This window comes from Medicago truncatula, chromosome 5 (genome assembly GCF_003473485.1).
Source record: "Medicago truncatula cultivar Jemalong A17 chromosome 5, MtrunA17r5.0-ANR, whole genome shotgun sequence".
In the NCBI taxonomy this organism is placed as follows: domain Eukaryota; kingdom Viridiplantae; phylum Streptophyta; class Magnoliopsida; order Fabales; family Fabaceae; genus Medicago; species Medicago truncatula.
Window position 1 is genome coordinate 14493569 of NC_053046.1, and position 20894 is coordinate 14514462.

The following is a 20894-nucleotide window of genomic DNA, read 5'->3' on the forward strand; positions in this document are numbered from 1 at the left end:
ATTTTAGATAATGAAAAAGAATGATACACACACCACTTTCATATATACTTCTCAACCATCACAAGTATTTAAAACAATGATCAGAGACACCAACTTCCCCACTACCTTTCTATGTGGAGCCCTTTAAGCATCCTCTAAACCAATCCATCAAGACTTGAATCTTGTTTGTAATAAGGATGAAGCTTCTTTGTTGGCAAAAATCAATCCATGGTTCTTAAAACAAACATGGAGAGAAGTGTGAGAGGGTATTAAACAAAAACCCTACACACTCTCCCTCCATTTTCCTAAACAGTTTGCTTTGTGCTTTAGCTTTTGGCTTCTCATATCACAAAGGGATTATGCTTTTTTCTGAGTAGCAGAAGCAAATAATTAAGCATTTTTCTCCAAAGGATCAGAAGCTTTTGTTATAGCATGGCAAACCGGCAAGTCACAAAAAGGCAATGGATTCCTTTTTGGAGTCTTAATGGCTATGTATCAATCACTCTATCTATGTAGCACTGACACTTTAGATTGAAGGCGCGTCCCGTGCCTGTGTTTGTGCTTCGTAGATTGTTATAGTTATTTTCTTGCAGTAGAATGTAATAATAAACATAAAGATGGTGTTGTCTTCCTTTGAGAAATTGCCAACTTTATGATGTACTTCAATTCACTCAATTTGCAGCTGACTAGAGTCTGTTCTTGTTTCAGTTTCTGCAGATGAGTAAGGTAGGTAACTGTTATCATTAATTCATGTTCCTTTTCTTCTGTGTTGTTCTCTTTTTCCACATGAATGTATGCTTGTTTGTTTGTGTTAAGAGTTATTATGATCTTATGAGAAGTTAAAGAATGTTTCATGTCACACGAGTAATATGGACTCATAAAACTTGGGTAATGTTTTACCCTATTATTCAATAGTTGATATAAATAAGGTTGTATTAGTCATGTTAAAAATATACATTATTTGATCCAAGGTTGCTGGCATGAGTGTTTCGCCACTCTTGTCGTTTAACCAAGGCGGTGCATTCGATCCTTAAAAATGCAGTCACAGTTTAGGTGAATACTATACCACAACGAGCCGTCTGATGCAAGTAGTTGTCCACCAAGGTCACCATATATATTAGCTTAGAGTTAAGCATTATTCAGGTTGAACTGAATAATAGTCAAAACAACCAATGCCACTTTTCACTTTGCCTCCCTAAATTTCATTAAGTTAACCAATTTGGTAGTCCAAATAATGAAGCACCAAAATCACAATATATAATGAAGATGTCAAGGTCAAATGGTAGCACTCGCAAGAGTCTGCTTTCGACTCGTTTATTGGCTTGTTAAAGTAGTATCAATCATTGGTTACAATTATAGTAATGGCCTAGTTAACGAGGTATCAGCTATTCTATCTTGTAAGTGTATAGAAGAGAGAATGATGAATAAAATAAGATTGTCTGGATGAGATAGAATGATAGTAAAGAGAATGATAGAATGATAGACAGAAAGTGAAAATGTATTTCTAACTTTGGTGAGTTTGTGAGAGTAGATGAGACTTGAGAAGAGAATGATAAATAAAATAAGATTGTCTGAATGATAGAGAATGGTAAGTAAACATTAAGATAATAAAAAGGACTCACTCACTCTCTCACAAGTTTGGTTGATCATTGAGTTTTTGTAACTAATCTAATGCAAAGAATCAAATCAAGCCTTTGATCAATAAATTCTACAGCTATCATGGTAATTAATATTATCATGACAATTGTGTCTGCAACTAGGTGAATACATAAAATACATATAAACTTGTCACTCTAATTAATCATCTGCACAAACTATAACTCAAAGACAACCTTTTGTGGAAACCAAGGAATATACATGCGTTGAAACTTGAACCGAATGTGTATAACGAACCAGATACATGGTATGCGGAGATATTGACTAGTTCTGCTCAACTTTTCCAATGCCCTTTACCAATTTTTAAGAGAGAAGCATAGAGTAATTCGTTCCAGGTATCTGGTACTCCTGGTAAGCACCAATGGCTACAATCTTGGTGTTGCTCCGCGGTGGTTCGTTCTGCTTCTGTCTTGTATTCCATTCTGTATATTGATGGATGGGCGTCTTTTCTGTAATCTGTCATCCTACTTATGTTCATATAAATAACTGGAGTTTTCATCTTTGGGATGACATAATCTAAAGCCCTCATTTTCGACGGATATTTCCGTAAGTGGTCTCCTTTATATATTGGCTCGGTTTCTTTGTGGCACTGTCCTCCTGAATTCCATTGCCCACCTCTGAAACCATGTCAGACAGTGTTAGAATTCAACATGGCATACCAGATAAATATGGTGCGGAAAAATTGTTATTGTTAATGTACAATTTATATTTTTGCATAGGAGAATTTAATAACCAATGTGAGAATCTGAATTAAACATAGGGGTTCAGTAAATTGCCAATGGACACATATTAAATACCGGGTTCTTGATTAAGGTACAAAAACTGTAAATACAATATTAAAGAGTCTATGATATCCTGTTACCAATTAATTTGACAATAATACAGCATCATATATTGAATGCCAGGCCTACAATATTGATTTGATTTTTCTAATAATATGATGTTGAATTTGCTCAAAAAAATTATATGTTGTTGAACATTAGACCTATCATATAAAAATAGCTAAAGAGATTTCATCCAGCAAAATATTATAATAGGAGCAAAAGCGGATCACAAAAGCTAGATTGTCATCTGTTAATATTATTCAAACTAAGCTAATAAGAACTTCGTGATAATATCTCAGGATTTTGGAAATAGATGAACCAATCTTGTGCAATATTCAGACATCGAAGTAGAATACCTCTTAACAAAATTAACACATGGTCAGGGCCGGATTACAGTTATACTTATATTTATAGGCCTAAATATAATTTTTAAGTGAGGCATTTTTAAAATGAGAAAATTTTGGTATAGACAACATTAATAGAAAAAATATTTAAATATAAATTATGTGAAGCATTAATCCCAATTTCATTATCTGTAGTAGAAAAGGTTTTGGCCATGAATGTCATAAGCTTGTGTTCAAATCCGCTGGAAGAGGTCTTTTGTTGTACTTTTTAATACTTTCAGTTTTAAGCCGAAAAATCAAGGACTTAGATTCAAACTCACAATCCACTGAATTGTGAGAGACATGTTACACCACTAATCTACCTCAGTATACTTTAATATTTCTTTACAGGTTTTGATTTATAGGATTAATGCTTTATTTGGAGACCTATTTATCTTTGTAAAATTCATTTTTTGAAGTTTAGAGTAAGGGTTTTGCTGTCATATGCTTGAACTGACCTTGCATATGGTTCATAGTCTCGTTCTTCCAATAAAAAACATGCAGATTAATTAATATATAAGTAAGAATATTTTTGCAAAAGAGCGAGTAAACTCAGGGATAGTCAATGGCAAAGGTAGGAGGTCGGCCAGTTTGCATGCCAAGTTTCGAACAATATATAAATTTCCAGCTACAAAGTAACACCAGTCAATTTTCGAGCCATGTAAAGGAAGAAAACAATAGCAAGTCCAGATTCTATCAGGTTTTGGAAGTTGTATAAAAGACTAATACCTGAAATGAGTAACTGAGTATCCTCTGAAGAAAACATTTGTTCGATTTGCATCAATATTGTTGTCAATCCATCTAGCCCAAGTTTTCAATGCCCTTGTATATGCATCCAGAACTTTGAGTCTTGGGTACACATGGTTGCCTTCTTGATAATAGTCTTCTCTGTAACAGTACCGGTTGACAACAAAATCAAAACCTTTTTTCCAAAATTGCTTATTACAATCACAAAACAAGTACAAGGAAACCAGTGAAACAAAAGCGTAAACAGATATAATACAGTAAGCATGAACTCAAATAAAATTTCATGTTAAAATTCAGCTGTTATTTAATTTACAAACCGTGAGAACTGACTGTAAGGCAGAGGAAGACAAGAGATTCATATGTTGATTGAAAAAACAATTTAACATGAAAAAGTTGTGCACGCATGATAATTTGGAATGGAGGAAGTTGAATCAAACATCATACTAAATTTCTATTCTTATCCATCTTCAAATATCACTTGAAGCATGGAAACAGACGATGTGAAGGAAATATTTATACACATACTCACCCCCTAGATGTTTTCTCGTGGGTCCACCAATGCCCTGTATTGAAGACTATGATCTCAGCATCATGATACGTGGAAGTTGTCTGGTCCATCAAATCCAATCTTAATGTCTCAAATGACCCATTTACGCCTTTGAAAGTCGACTCTTGAACAATGAATGGTGAACTCACAAAATCTACTGAACAATTATAATCCTATAAATTACCAAAAACAAAATTTCAATGAGATGCCATTATAGGTTATATACTCTGAATAAAAATAGCAAGGATGTACTAGAAGCTTGCCTCAAATCTAAAAGCGTAGACACCTTTCTTCTTAAATTCATGTTTTCCTGAAATTTCATAAACACGTTTCTTGTCATTGATGCTTTGACGTAGGATACACACCATAGACTCCCACATGTTCCGGTTCAGTGAATCCCCAACAAAAACCAACCTCTGCCCTCGCAACTTTTCCAGAAAATCAGTTGCATTCAAACTGCGAGGCGACGTCAATAAGGAATAATATATAAATATACAAGGATAGCATTCATATATTCTAGGGTTTAAAATTATTGTCGCTGTTTGGTTGTTTATAGTTGAAATGACTGAAAGCCGACAATGACATTAAAGCACAGCCTACTGATCATTATTAACACTCCAAAACAGAGTTTGTTTGAATTAGGGATGTTGAAGATTGAAGGTTAAGCCAAAGCCTAATGGGAAGGGAATGTCGGTGAAACAATTCTACCTCAAATTTAGTTCCTTGTCGCATGGTGGTTAATAGAGGGGGACAGACGAACAACATTCCTTTTAATTTAGAATCATGTTTATACTTTGGTCAAAAATTGTGCTACTATGTAAATAAAGATTCTATTGAAGGTTTACACAAGTAAACAAGCATTGTGGTCCCCCCCAAAAGGTTACTCACTCTCAATTTAGAACATTAATGAACATAATGTATGATTCAGTCCTTCAAATTATTCAAACTTGTTTAACTTTCACCTCTTGTAAGGGGTAATGCGAAAATTGAGTTTGTAATTTATGAACTGAATCATACACATCATTTTCATGATTAGAAACATCTGCATGGACTATAGTGCCATTAACTCAAAATTCGACACCTATATCTAATTGTTTATCTGTCTTTTTTTGTTTTTGAACAAACTGTTTATCTGTCTTTTATTACTTAATAATCACTTCTTCAATGATATTGACACAAGAAGTGATTCTAAAGTCGGGTTCTAGCCGCTGTTGCGGTCATTGCTGTTGCAGAGACCTCTAAAACTTTAACTATTGCAATTTAGAACTATTCTCTTTGTCTTCCTATTATATACCTTTGTTTCCTAAACTATAAAGCATTTTCTAAAGTAACAATATTTCCATTTTTCTCTTAATTAACTATTTTAATTATACAGAATCTGCACAACTTGCTATTCTACTGTTATTTTTTTTTTCCTAAATTAACAACATTAAAATTACTAACTTTGCAACAAAAAAATAAAAACATTAATCAATCATGCATATCAAAATCATTATACATACCTTGGAATATCACAACCATTTGGCTTCCATTTCCACTTAACATAATCAGAATCAGGTCTACCATTAAGATGACAATCAAAATCCCTATCCACAAATGGACAAGAACCCAATTCATAATATGGCTTTGAATCATCTCTCACCCAATTCCCATCAAATATATCACACTTTTCATCAAATTTCCCATCTTTCAAATTTTCTTCCACCGCCACAGAACCACTCAAATTCTCATCAATTTCACCTTTCCCAGCAGAAAAGTTTCCAACTTTATCAACCCCGTTAGATAGAAAACTTGCATTATAACCATTTTCACTAAAATTCCCCAAAAGGGTATTCTCAAAACCCTGATTTGAAACATTAACTTCAGGGATTTTACTCAATTGTTCTTGATGAATTGTGAAAAGAGGAGTGATTGAAACGTTGGAGGAAGGAGATAAATTGGCGAATGGAAAATGCCATTCAGAGAATGAAGAAGAGTTGAGAAAGAGAAGAGAGAGAAAAAGGAGAGAAGCAACAAGACCTAAAGTGAAACCAGATAACACTTTTGTTCTGTGTGATGAAAAGGGTTCTGAGAATGTTATTCTCTTGTTCCATTCCATTGAAGAAGATGAAGAAGTGAAAGTGTTTTGGAAAATTGAAAGTGTTTTCGGTTTGTGAAAGTGTGTGTGTTCGCGTGAGTGAAAGTGTGTGCAATTTTGTAGGAGTGTTTAACTGAGAGAATTTTCTCTTTCATATTATTATATATATATATATATATATATATATATATATATTCTTTCGCACCGGTTTTCGGCTCACCAAAGGTGGACGACTAATCCGGCTCATGCGTAGAGGCATGCGCACTGGTCAAGCGTTATTCCTCCTGAAAATCGAACCCGATATTCCCCAGATACGTCCTTGAAAGAAGCTCCTTGCCACTGAGCCCATGCAACTAGGTTTCATATACTTTGATTAACCCTTTAATGCATTGGATTATAGTACTATACGATTCTAAAAGAAAATAAAAAATTAATCCAGGAATCTCATGATTGATACATAATATTTATTATTTTTTATATTTTTTATAATTAATATGTATCTTTATTAGAATATATAAATATCTTTCGTATCTAGTACGTCAAATAATGTATACAAGAGTTTTGACTATCAAGAAGTTACTAAATACAAACGACACATATTAAATAAGAAATATATTTACATATTCCAACAAGAATACATTAAAAAAAAATACATATATGTATAAAGTATACATACCTATTCTAATAATCACACCAAAGTGTTTTTGTTTTGATTATATTTTGTTTTTATTTATGAGTTAAAAAATGAAATTTGTTTTATTTTAATGATTTTTTTTTTGACAAATTTGCAACTGAACACGGTATATATTTCAATTTTGAAACTGCATGTGTTGGTTTTGAGAATCTTGCGCCTGGAAGCGAGGGTGCATGGAAATATCATTTTGGGAAAGAAATGGTTAAAATTTACAATGATTTTTGGTTTTAACGTTTAAAATTATATAATTACAAATTTGAAATGGACCGTTTACTAACGTGTAGTTTTTTTGAAAATGTTTACTAACGTATTGTTTGTTTGTTTCCTTCATTTAAATTGAAATAAATTGCCATACATTACATATGTTAATAGTTGTATGAAAAATTTGAATTTTTATGGTTATCCAATTTGTGATGAAGAAAGACGTTGCATGAATTTAGTTACATCGTTGTCAATTTTTGTCATTCGTTCTTTTTTATATTGGTATAGTTCTTTTCAAACTAACAAACAATAAAACAATTGCCAGTTCTTGCATGTATTGTATACGGTCTTTAATTTATCATTCAAATTTCAAACATATGTGAAACAGACAGTGGGATTTATCTTGATTTTTTTTTTTAAGGAAAATAAATATATTACGGCATTGGACAATCATTCTTTTGAGGAGATTTAACAAAGTGGCCGGGATTTGAACCTCAAACCTTACATATATTATTCTCCAAATCCCAAATGAAATACACACCGACACATACTACTAGTACTAACGTGCCGTTTACACCTAAAGGTACAAATTACAGAACAGAACCACAAACTTTCATGGAGGGCCATGTGAACGTGATTGATTGTATTGTGTAGCTTGCATCCTGACGGCGACACGTGGCAAATCATATTATTAGAGGTGGATGATAACAAGGGAGACTCACCTCACCTCCGTGGTATGGGCAGACATAGATTTTAGAGGATGCTACGGTTGAGATTTGAAATCAGAGTCTATATTGGACCTACCGTGAGTATTGATATTTATTATAAGTATGAATCATATCATAAAAGCTAAATACATTTGAAATCTATATCAATTGACAACATGGTTATATTATTAAGTTTGACATTTTGATTTAATTTTGAATGTCAAGACCAATTGATTTTTATGCGATATTTGTAAAACCTAATTTTACGTATAAAATAAGTCACAAATTTACTACATTGATGTGAATCAACTCATCACAAGCTGCACTTCTATTGCTGGTAAAATATGACCCATGGATATTGAGTTTGAGGTGTTTAAGAGTAGGATTATTCCAACTATGCTTCTAATGTGCGCTGTTGATTCCTCTAGATGGTTTGGTTGTTGCAATTCAGCCACAATGTCATGAATTATGGAATTTCATAATTTCTCTCCCATATCTGGTCAAAGAGAAAATATAAGCATGTTTCTATCCTTCGAAAATGATAGACCAATCCTAAGGTAGTTTACCTATGTCCTTACACGTCGAGTTCCATTCAATCCAAGCAAAAAGACAAAGATTAATTAAAAAACTTAGCCCAATGTTCTCATATATGCAAAATTGATTTTGGGTTTTGATACATTCATGATCACATCACTCAATGTTAGAAGCCATGTGATTCTAATTCTAGCTGGTCCCTTCCACTTCCAAATTTTATCAAAGAGGAGATCTAGAGTCCAGACTGTCTTCGACACTATTTCTACTACTTAGCATCTCATAACATTTGAATTTTTTTAGAGAATTTTCCAGTATAAGCTATATTCCAATGAATCGTGTCTTGGATGCAAGGACAAAGAGGTTAAACAAGATCAATAATTTTATTTCATTTACATAAGAATATGTCTCAAAACTCTCTTGAAATTCCATCTCATAATATTGCCATAAAATGCAACATGATAGTTAATTTCACTAGGAAGGACAAGAGGACCAAATTGGTCTTCAAGACTAGCATAACATAAGATCCAAGTGTCTTTAAAAAAATGTGGTGTGTTTCCGTCCTTAATTATCTAGATATATTTGGTTTTGCATTAGACCACTACTTTACAAAAGATTTTTCAAATAGGAGAAGTTGATGAACTAGCACTCATAAAAGGCATGCATGCCATTGCAATCACAAGAACTGTAAAATTTTATACGAGTGTTGAGATACATTCACCACTTTGTATTTTTTAAAACTAATCAGGTAATTACTTCCCTCAAAAAAAAAAAAAAAAAACAAGCTATCACTTGAAAAATAGTATATTATTCTTTTCTAGTTAGAGAATAAAACAAGATTATATTGTCTGAACAGGTCCTAATGATCTCGTAGCTTCTCTTCTTTGAAAGATGGGTTCAATGTGTTATGTGTTCAACAAGAAACCAATATCGCAAGAATCAGGTAACTATCTTGATCTCAATCCATCGTTCTTATAATCGATATCATCTTTTTTTTTTTTGTATTCTCAATTTCCCACTTCTGCATTTAAATTGTTCAATGAATTAAGAGCAGGATTGATTCAATTTGAAAATCATGTCCGTTGATGAGTGTCTTTATTGTCATGTCCGTTAAGAATAATCCTGCCTTAACAATCTTGTATTTGAGGAAAATGATGTAAGAGCAGGACCTGAAGTCCAATCCGCATAAGCCATGAAAATCATGAGTTGGAATTGTCGATGAATAGGTAGTCCGCATACATTTCCTAGTTTGAAGTACCTCGAGGGAGAGGATCCACTCCAGTGGAAATTTCCTCCTGTTTTCTCCTGTGAAATAATCTTAGCCATCCATTCCTTTTAATGACATCTGAATAAATCTTAGCCCTTCATTCATTTTTTTTTTATTTTACAAGTTCATTCATTTCTTTTCTTCCCTTCCTCACGTTGTTTCGTTGCCATTCATTCACTCTCATTCTATGGTTTGTGAAAGAGACAAAATCTGAGATTTAATTGGTTTTAATCATAGCCGTTGATATGTCTTTAAAAAGAAGGAAAGGCTAGGATTGCACAGGAGAAGACTGGAGAGAAACTTCACTGGAGACGATCCGCTCCCCTAGTGGCTAGTCCTCCAAGTTATATCCTCATCTTATGTGAAACTATCACAAATTCTGATAAAAATGAAGAATTAAGATATTGCTTGGGTTTTGATTTTTGTTTTACTGTTAATAGACAAGGTCGTAGTGGCGATCTTGCTTTATTTTGAAAATCTACACAGTTAATTGTTCAATCCCAAACAACTCTACTCTAATAATCATATAGATGTTAAAGTGGTGAATATTAACAAGGGAAATTGCTGTCTAACGGATTATTCCATTTTTTCAAAAAATAGAAGAAGAAAGAATGTTTGACAATTTTTACGACAACCGTCAAATATTTCTAATACCGTGGTGAATTTTGGATGATTTTAAGGACATTATTTTATTAAGTGAACACATTTTGATCAATGAAATGATATAAACTTTTTTTCTTTTAAAAAAAACTAAAGGTAATAATTCTCTATCTTTTATTAAAGATGTAGTACCATCTTTTTTCAATTTCAGTTTTAATATTTATAGTACTAGATCCAAAAATTATTTAGTTCCCTAAAAAATTGGAGCTTTGCCAATTGTCCATCACAGGGCCACCTTTGTTAATAAGTCAGGCTTATTTAATGCTTTAAAAATATTTTTCATGATGGTATTTCAACTTTTTTGTTGGTTTAACTTCTAGCTATTCTGAATGGATTGCTATTTACTCAAAATGTATACTACACAAACATGATCATAGTAAAAAAAAACTAAAAATTGCATAGATAATTCAAACCCTACTGCTGCTCTAGACATAGTCTTGAAAGAAACTCAAGCTCACCGTGACCAATCAAATTAGGCATTTTTTCACCCAAAGTGTAGTGTAGACTAGCTTGTTAACTGTGGTACTTCATTAATTTGATGACAATCTAAAAGCTTGAAACCATTATTGCCATCATCAGATCCATCGTGGTTTTAAAAAAAATAGAGACTAATGAAAATTATATTAAAGGATTTCATTGTAAATTGTAATCATGGAACCTGATAATCTTCTAATCATATTGAGTTTTGGGGACTTCACGTAGGTTAAAGCTTGTCAGTTCTTATGCATCAAATCCCTTCTTTTTGAATGTTTCTTTAAGTTTGTTGTTCATCGTTTAGTTTTATAAATGTGTAGTTTTTGTTTTATTTGATAAAGTTTAGATGAGTTGAGTTTCGGAATCTAGTCATAATCGACGAAAAAATTTAAATTTAGAGAACACATACATATGGACTTGTCAATATTACCCGTTCTCGTATCGACAGTTTGGAAGGGAAAAAAACCATACTCAAATCGATAGGCTCCTGGATAGCAACTTCAATATTCATACTTGTGTAAAACTCTAAACTTAGAAATATGAATTAATTTATTTATACACACTAGTGTAATACTCCATTAGAATGTCATTCAATTCTGTTTTATCTTTTTACCATGTGATTTTAAAATCCTTTGAAAAATTCATTTAATTTTAAAATTCTGTGGATAAAAAAGCATCGCACATTAGAATAGACCGTAAATAGGCAAGAGCATAATCAACTACAATAATACGAAAAGAGCTGAGTGCCCATACTAGTCAAGCATATAGCACGAAGGAAACGAGAGAGAAAAATGGGATTGGAAGTTTTCATTTGAATATGATGTGAAAAAAAGGTTAAAATATATTTAACCAATTGATCGAGTTCAGATGATTAATTAGAGCATCCACATCCATATCATATCACCCATATGAATGGTATAAATGGACTCCACTCAATATATTATATTACTTCACAAATCTCAATTATTTAAACCATTCAATTACATTTTATAAATATTCATACCACTCTTTCATAACTGTAAAATAGGTCCCACCAAACCCCACTATATACACCACAATTATATTTTACATAAATGTATAACATCATTTTGATATCATAAATAATTTTAGAGTAAATTACACTCTCCTCCCCTCAAAGATGTTTGAATTACAATCATCTCCCCTCTTATGTTAAAATATACACTTCCCTCCCTTGAAAAGTAAAATTTATACTCCCCTCCCTTATAAGATGCTTGAATTACAACCCCCCTCCCTCCCTTAATAATTAAATATGGACTACACTTTAATCTATTTTAACATAAATAAATATTTGTATAATATATAATAATTTTGTATCACCATTTAAAAAAATTAAATTTGTTTCTTTATAACCTAAATGTCAATGACAATTAAATTTAAATGTTTTTTTATTAGTTTTATAATTTAGAGTATAAAATTAACTTTTAAATAACCATACTTAATCAATTTTAGTAATTTTTCACATATTTTAATTTTACTTTGGGTTGTTTCATATTTTATAATAGGGTTTAAAACTATATGTTAATGAAATTGTGAATAAAAAATAGAGAAAGATATACATTCAAAATTTGATTATATTAAAATGAACCTCAGTGCTATTTTTCTTTAAAGTTTGTTAGATTATTTATTTGTTACATTATTAGAAATAAAATAAAAAAATATTGAGGGACTAAAGCGTAGATTTAAACACAAGAGGGGAGGGGAACGTAATTCAAGATTCTCTCAAGGGAGGGAGTGAAATATTTTCTAATATGTTTTGAATGAGAGAGGAGTGAAATGTATATTTTAACATAAGAGGGGAGAGGTGTGTAATTCAAGCATCTTTGAGGAGAGGTGAGTGTAATTTACTCATAATTTTATATTAGTTTATAACTTCAGCAAAACTCAAAGACACCGTAGCATTATAGTGCAACGATTGCAACAATATACCATTGCCAAAAAGTTAAATATCCTTGCCACTCTGACATTGTGTCTTTGGGATAAGTGAAGACACACCAATAGTCAACCGATATTGGTGCTCTTAGCTCCTTAAAGACAAATCGTGTAGAAGAATTTGAGTTCGATTTCTGATGTATACGATTATTATTCACATTTTACTTACCTCTCAATCGAACTTTAAATTACTATTGTCCTTTTCCTCTAAGAACCTGAGGGTTAACACAAGAAATTTTCTTAAAGATATTTTACCTTCTTAGTGTAATAAATTAATATCTTATAAATAAAGTTAAAGTTAAATTAATTTAATAACTAAAACTTATTTATTATAAATTACATATGAGTTTTCTATCATGTGCACACTTGTACTTCTAACAATTTTAATATGTACAAGACTAGGGCATAAGAATTAATGTTTCCCAGTTTTTCTATTTCCTGGTTTATTGTAAAAATTATAGAGAACATAATGGAGATTTATTAACATTATTATGAGGGTGTGAAGACTAGGTCCTAAGTAGGTTTTTCTTTTCCAAAACTCCAAGGTACAAATGTACACCCTTACTGTAAGATGGATCTACCACTGCACTCTTAGTGACGGGGCCCAAATTTTCAGCAGATGAAGCAGTGTGGTATTAATGTAATTTTGTTGCCTCTAGGTGGCTCTGCTGGTATGAACTTTAGTGCTTGGATGGAACGATACATGTTCTATCTTTCCCTGTTTTGGTAACCTTTTGCAGACTTGTGCATCATGTTCTATCTTTTCTTGTCATGGTGTATTTCAAATTTTTGTTTTGGTTACTGTCATAGTTTTTTATATAATTCTTGTTTAATAGTTTAGGATTTGTTGTTTGGTTAAGGTTGGTGTCTTGAAACCTTGCAATACATCTTTTTTAACAAGAAAAGGTGGCGAAAGTATTCACTTGGGATTCGGTGCAGTGCGACTCCATACAGTCGGACACATCTCGATGCTCCGATCAAGATAGGAAGATCCATATTTTAAACAGAATTACTATATTTAAGGAAAATCAAAATCTGCTTTAAACTTTGGACCGTCCAGCCTTGATCGGATGTCCAAGATGCATTCACAACATAATACTAAGGCTAGGTGACATCAATAATGGTACAACTTTCTAACATTGATTCAAAAAAATTATGAAGCAACAAAATCAACATTCAAACAAAGAAAATACTCTTATACATGACTTTCCTTTTTTGTTTTGTTTTTTTTTTTCCTTTTTACAGATGAATACAAGCATTACATAGCTAGCTATAGACACTAATAACAATGTCCTCTTTAACCATGAGAGCTATAGTGGTATCTAAACAAAGATTATTGTGTCACCTTGGGCCAGAAAGCTCCATTGCTTCTACTATCAGTGATGATTCTTCTATAAAATCTGAATATCTTTGAGGCGGATTTTCGCAAAACCGAAACCTTGGTGTTTCAATCCTCTGCGACGCCTCCCATTTCTCAGCTAAACCGTCCCCTTCTAACATCTTTAATACTTCTGACATCTTCGGACGGTGTGACGGATTGAATTGTGTACACAAGAGTGCTACTTGAACCATTTCTCCCAATTCAACTATGTCAAAGTTTCCCTTCAGATCTTTATCTACCATTTGACTTAATTTTCCTTCCAGGTGTAGCTTCTTAACCTGAAAGCGGTTTGGTTAATCAACTCATTTTAAACAAAAGAATGGTGAATTAATGAATGCTGTAGATGACTAAACATACAATTCTTGATAAATATAGGGACTAAAAATTAATATAAAATTTATAGGGATGAAAAACATATTTAACCTCCGTTATAAGCTGTGGAATAGATATACTTCTTGAACATGGAAAAGTTTAATATAGAAAAGAGATACTGAGAAGAGTGAAAGCCGGGAGAAAGAGAGTACCCAATCAAGCATCACGCCTTTCTGGTTTGCTGCTCGACCGAAATCTAGAGCCTTATGACCTGTGATAAGCTCAAGCAACAAGATTCCATACCCAAACACGTCAGTCTTTTCTGAAGACTGACCGGTGGATAGGTACTCCGGAGCAATGTGACCAATGGTGCCACGCACGGCAGTGGTCACATGGGTATCTCTATGATCTAAAAGCTTAGCTAGACCAAAATCACCAACAACTGCTTCGAAGTCTTCATCTAGCAATATGTTGGCTGCTTTGACATCGCGATGGATAATTTTCGGGTCACATTGCTCGTGCAAATAAACCAAACCTCTTGCTGTACCTAAAGCTATTCTCTTTCGCCGTGTCCAATCCAGAGCTGGTCGACCATGAATATGATCTGGTATATAAATCCAAAACCAAAGTCAGAGTAAGGTACATGTTTAAATGGTCTTGAAAAATTACATTATGATTATCATCACAATCATAGGAAGCTGAATAAAATGGTTGCTTTGGAAAAAAGAAATGGTGTCTACATTGATGTGGACAATAAACACTTCAATACATACATGGTTATCTACTTATGGTGCTTGTTGACACAAGTAAATGACAATGTTAAGCTGAAGTGATCATATAAAAGATAAAGTAGGACATATATTGTCGGTGTAAACTAGTTTTACACTGATATCCAATGAGATTCGAGTATTTTGTAGTTAATTTTTAAAATGCAATTACAAAGTAGGTATATCAGTATATGTAACAAACAGATGAATTATCATTGGTTGTCAGTGTAAAACTAATTTACACTAACAGTGTATACCAATTAAACTATGATAAAAAAAAAATGGTGGACACAGAAGTACATCTAGTTTCCCCGAACAACAAAGTATAGTTAACAAAGGGAAACAAATGATAAAACCAACCTATTATGAATAGTTCAATGAGCTAACCTTTCAATCTAGAGGCTACACTTCCATTAGACATATATGGATAAACAAGGAGTCTTTCATTCTGAGTACTGCAAAACCCACGAAGCCTCAGAAGATTCCGATGGACAGCCAAACTTATCGTCTCGACTTCGGTTTGAAATTGGATCTCACCACCAGCTGCATTATAGTCTTTTAACCTTTTGACAGCCACAACAGATCCGTCATTCAAGCATGCCTTGTAAACTATTCCAAAACCACCTCTTCCTAGAATGTTCTTTGAGTTGAAATGGTCAGTTGCGGCACGAAGCTCTTTGAATGAATACCTTTTTAAATGACCAAGGCGCACTTCAGGGTCGTAATGCTCTGCCAAGTAACAAACTTTAATTAAAAGACAGTTTTTAAATAGAAGTATATAAGGAAAGCAATGAAGAATTATCAAGGACTAACCACTGATATCAAAGAATATTTGTTGATTGTGTCTATACCGCCACCAAACAAGAAGCCCAACTATAATTACAACGACAAAAGCAGCACCAAAACTTGCACCGAAAGCAAGTGCTACATGATGGCCTTTTTTACCACTGTCAGGTTTGGCTGAAAAATAAAAAATACATCAGTTCATGTCATGAAGTTGATAAAATTACAAACAATGAAAGTAGAGAACCAAGATATATGCCATTAATTAAAACCTTTTAATGCATCTGGCGGGAAGGAAAGTGGCTCGGGCAAAACGGTAGAACAATTATTTTCTTTTGGACCGCAAATTAACGGGTTACCTACAATCCTGAAGTGAAAAAGTTGAGTAAGTGATTAACTTCGCCATTTTATTGTGAAGTTGAATATAGATATAAATACTAAATACAAGAGGAAACGCAAAAAACGAACTTACTTTAATGTTCTTGCCTGTATTCTTGGCAATGAACCACTCAAATTGTTGTAGGAGAGGTCCCTACATTTATTTTAAATCCATGCTAGTTAATGTACCATTTTTCAAGAGAGAAAACAAAGTTTAAACTTGCCTTAGGCAGGTATAACAGAAACACACCGGGATACAACCCTTGCGCTTCGATTAAAAGAAAGCACAACAGAAATACATTTTGGGAAAAATGAAAAGAAAATAACGGAGAAATAAGGTAATGAAGACCTACACAAGGGTTAAGCTTTCAATGTTGCTAAGAGACTGAGGGCAGGCTCCTGTAAGGCTGTTATTATTTATCCGCCTAGCATGCACATAAGAGAATATAAATTGAATGAGAAACACAATTTCACAAGTCATTAATGAAGCAAGAAACAAATGCACAATCTCAGAAAATGATCAAACATTTGTATCACGATGATGTACATGCTTTTGTAACTTACAAATAATTTAAGTTCTTGAGGCCTCCCAAAGAACTCGGTATCTCGCCACTAAATTCATTATTGGAGAGATCAAGTGTTTGAAGCTTTTCCAGGCTTCCTATTGCAGCTGGAATATGACCAGAAATAGCATTGTTCTGAAGTAACCTGCATATGTGAACAATTATTATTTAGGCATCAGTGTAATTTCCTTCATATAGGGCCTGTTTGGATTCAGTTATTTGAACTTATTTACTAGCATAAACACTTGTAAGATTGTTTGAGAGAGCTTATCGAAACAACTTATAACTTATATGAAAACAGTTTGACTTAATTTTATCAGTTTTGTTATAGAAATAGCTTAAACATAAGTGTTTATGCTATAAGCACTTAATAAAGTAGTTTATTGTCTCACAAGAAAGTGCTTAATTAGTCTTATAACTCTTTAGGAAGAGTATAGAAAGTGTATAAATTTAGAAAAAGATGGAATTGAATTGACCAGTGAAAATCAAGGCATTAATGTCAAACTCAACAATCATTTAAGCAAAACACAATCATGAAGATCTTAATGAAAATCAACATCAACATAGACTTACACAGATTGCAAGTTAGTAAGGTTTCCAATTCTTGGAGATAGTGTGCCAGACAAGTTCTGACTAGGAAATCCCCTGAAAGAAAAAAAAGAAAATTATTTTAAATGAAAAAAAATCAAACAAACTAGCAAATAAAATATTTAATTTATTTTATAATCAAGACCTCTTAATTTTTTTTTTGCCACTTTTCAAAAAACACTTAAACCTAAACAACTTACAGTGCAGAAACTGAACCATCTGGAGTACAAGTAATCATCCTCCAGCTGCATGGATCAACATAATTAATATCCCAATTCTCCAAAACATTGTGAGGATCATTCAAATCATTCTTTATAGCCATCAAAGCAACAACTGTTAATAAATAAAAGAAGAGTGTAAGAACTTCCATCTCAAAATTTATCTTATTTTACAAGAACATAAAAAAAATGATGAATAAAAAAATAATATAAACATCCTTGGAAAAAGGAACCAATTAAGATCTTTGCAGCTATTATATGATAGATAATTAGTTAGTGCTTAAAATCTCCACACAAAAAATTGAAAGAAAATAAGTAATATTAAGTAGCACTAACCATTAATTAAGCTTCCAAGTTTTACAACTTAATTAAATTGGCAAATAAACTCAACTTATGTACCTTAAATTATCAAATTATAAACCTTTATTGTTCAAAAATTCTACCAAAGATCTCAATGAAAGTAACTAAAAAAATATATAAAAAAATAGCAAGGAAAATTAACCTTCATAGTTTATGCCAGAAGGAGAAAGAGCAGCAGAAGAAACCTTCATCAACACATGAAGTAACAAACCAAGTAACCACAAAACCAAACTACAAAATTCCATTCTCAATAATCACTTCTATAATGTCTTCTTTACACAACCATTAACCAGTGGTTAAATTCACCATAATTAATAACTTGAGACAACACATTCCCACAAAGTTGAATCCTTATCACCTTATCCACACACAAAAAAAAAAAAAAAACACTCTTTAGAATCAGATTCTCATAAAGTAAACAACCCTTGAACAAAATATCAACTTTCCATTAAGACACAATTCAATGAGCATAAACAAACAGAACCCAGATGCCAAAATAGCTTTCGTATGTCAACCAAGTTGGAGAATTTGAATCCAACTGAAAAAGCATACTATAAAGGTAAAAACTTTAGTATTGAAAGGTGAAAATGTGAGTGAGATCGTTGAGATCTGTGAATGGTTTGTACTAGAGAAATTCAGATTGATTCCATTATCTTGTGTTGGGTTGTTGCAGAGAGAATAAAAAGCAACTGAGCATGAAACACGCTCACAACCAAAGAAAGAACCAACAAACAAAGGACAAAACAAAAATGACAAAGTGGACACAAATGTAGATGTAACATACACAAAAAGCTACACAATCAGTTACCAAATTTTCTTCAAAAGTTAATTAATTTTTTTGGAACATAGATTTTTTGGTCAATCAGGTTTTGATTTGATACTCATAGAATGTTGCAAAATCCTTTTTTTTTATTAGTTTGTTGATGTTTTAAAATTATTTATGCATATTATTAATTCAATATATTTATTCCTCTATATGAAATTTATTCACTAATAAAACAATAGCATAACACTAAAAAAGTACGGAGTAAATTCAAAAAGCACTTGTATAGTTTCACTTCGGTGGCACGATTTAAATTTGCATGTTTGTGACATATATAAGTATTTTTCTATTGGCTAGAAATTCACTTTTAAAATAATCGAAGAATTCAGATCTTTATATAAAATGATATAATTCTATCAACTCAATAGTTTATTACTATATTTTTAGGAAAATATATCATTTATTTTTTTAATCATGTAGTTTAGTGATTAAAAATTCATTTTAAACCACAACATATATTATATGATGTGTCACTACCAACTGAGTTAACCTCACGATAACAAATATGTCATTTATTATTAATGTGACTTGAGGAGAAAGACAAAAATAATTAAAAAATCAAATAAAGTATATGTATTGTATGATACTGGAGAATTAAAAAGTTATCAAAATAAAATTATTATTTATTTTGGATGAACATATAAGTTTATAAGCATAGTGTTTTTTTTTTTAATCTTCTGATTCCTAATAGAACTGGACTTCAATCAATAATCCAAAGTTGAAACAAGAAATAATCAAAACCTGATTAAGAATTGTATATATTTTATTAGTTGTTTTTTTTTTTATTTGAAAAGAATGGAGATTGATTGGAGTGAAGGGATATATGGGATTTGATGAAAGAGAATAATGTGGAATGGGATATGTATGTGCAAAAGGAGAGAGAAAATTTTGGTTGATAGCAGGTAAGTTGTTTTGACAGATCACGTGGTTGGATTGTCTCCACCTTTGTTTGCTTTTGGCTTGAAAATATAAACTTTTTCAGAATTTGGGTAAAACAAATATCAATATCATTTCAATATATCAATATCAATATGTGAGATATGTCACATTCTGCAGTTTACAACAGGTAGGTCATGGCCCACCCCCACCATGCTCCCTTCTTTTTTACAGAATATATATAAGAGATTTTCATTTTATGTTTTTATAGTATCAAATTATTCTTTATGCATGAATTATCATGAAGTTTTGGAATACAATCTCTTAATTTTTAATGTCGTTTTATTTCTTTAAAATTTTGGTATTCAATTTAAAAATCGACTAATCTTTCGAACGAATTTTATCATCCATTAACAATGGCTCAATTAAAATAAAATAAAAAAATTACGTATAAACCAAGTATAGACTGTTTGATCTAACGGAGAACAAGTTAATTACGGTTGCAACATTGTTCTCTCTAGGCTGGGAGGAGGGGGGAGAGGGCTACACGGTGTGTACAGGTTATCAAATGCCCACTTCTCAGAAAGACTTTATTTTGAAGGTTCAGACAACCTGATATGGCATACTCGGGTGTCATTGAAGGTTTTCATCCTAGCTTGGCGTGTTCTTCGAGACAAGTTGCCAACAAAAATCAATTTACAAAATTGTGGCATCATATCAGCTGCAAGCACCTATTGTTCGGCCGGGTGTGGTCAATTTGAAAGCGCTCAACATCTGTTTTTGCATTGCGGCACTTTTGCCATAATTTGGCAGCAAGTTCTGTATTTTATTGGAGTATCAGGTGTTGATCATAATAATCTTCGCGCTCATTTTATATAGTTTACTAACTGCTTGGATGCGTCAAGGGCGCGTAGATCATTTCTCTAGCTTCTTTGGTTAATTTGTGTTTGGCTAGTGTGCGATGAGCGTAATAATAGACTTTTTAATAGCTTACACACTCCCAATGTGGAGCTTATTGAAAAGGTTAAGTTTCATTCATATCGGTGGTTGAAGGCTAATAATGCCGCTTTTGTTTATCGTTCTCAGCAGTGGTGGTCAGACCCGTTAATTTGTTTGGGTATCTGACTACTCGTTTGTGTAATTGTTTG

General features: G+C 32.4%; 2 protein-coding genes across 2 annotated transcripts; both read right to left on the minus strand.

Moving 5' to 3' along the window:
- Positions 1-1529: 1529 nt before the first annotated feature.
- LOC11413521 (protein trichome birefringence-like 2) lies at positions 1530-6354 on the minus strand. Its single transcript, XM_003613141.4, has 5 exons — positions 5639-6354; positions 4400-4592; positions 4119-4309; positions 3572-3730; positions 1530-2252 (listed from the first exon to the last, which is right to left on the minus strand). The coding sequence occupies exons 1-5, from the start codon at positions 6232-6234 to the stop codon at positions 1910-1912; spliced, it is 1482 nt and encodes a 493-aa protein (XP_003613189.1). The 5' UTR covers positions 6235-6354; the 3' UTR covers positions 1530-1909.
- Positions 6355-13850: 7496 nt separating this feature from the next.
- On the minus strand, positions 13851-18896 carry LOC11407415 (protein NSP-INTERACTING KINASE 3). Its single transcript, XM_003613143.4, has 11 exons — positions 18190-18896; positions 17670-17802; positions 17455-17526; positions 16883-17026; positions 16672-16743; positions 16413-16472; positions 16213-16307; positions 15971-16117; positions 15545-15886; positions 14603-14994; positions 13851-14356 (listed from the first exon to the last, which is right to left on the minus strand). Exons 1-11 carry the CDS (start codon positions 18290-18292, stop codon positions 14039-14041), a joined length of 1878 nt encoding a protein of 625 aa, XP_003613191.1. The 5' UTR covers positions 18293-18896; the 3' UTR covers positions 13851-14038.
- Positions 18897-20894: the final 1998 nt, after the last annotated feature.

Excerpts from the sequence above, each read along its gene's own strand:
- LOC11413521 (XM_003613141.4), bottom strand. The coding sequence starts at position 6,234 with ATGGAATGGAACAAGAGAATAACATTCTCAGAACCCTTTTCATCACAC. Across the intron at positions 4,310-4,399 it reads TCTACGCTTTTAGATTTGAG|GATTATAATTGTTCAGTAGA; the intron begins GCAAGCTTCTAG and ends GGTAATTTATAG. Across the intron at positions 3,731-4,118 it reads CACGAGAAAACATCTAGGGG|AGAAGACTATTATCAAGAAG; the intron begins GTGAGTATGTGT and ends GTACTGTTACAG.
- LOC11407415 (XM_003613143.4), bottom strand. The coding sequence starts at position 18,292 with ATGGAATTTTGTAGTTTGGTTTTGTGGTTACTTGGTTTGTTACTTCAT. Across the intron at positions 16,473-16,671 it reads ATTGAAAGCTTAACCCTTGT|GGACCTCTCCTACAACAATT; the intron begins GTAGGTCTTCAT and ends AAATAAATGTAG. Across the intron at positions 15,887-15,970 it reads AATATTCTTTGATATCAGTG|AGCATTACGACCCTGAAGTG; the intron begins GTTAGTCCTTGA and ends GTTACTTGGCAG.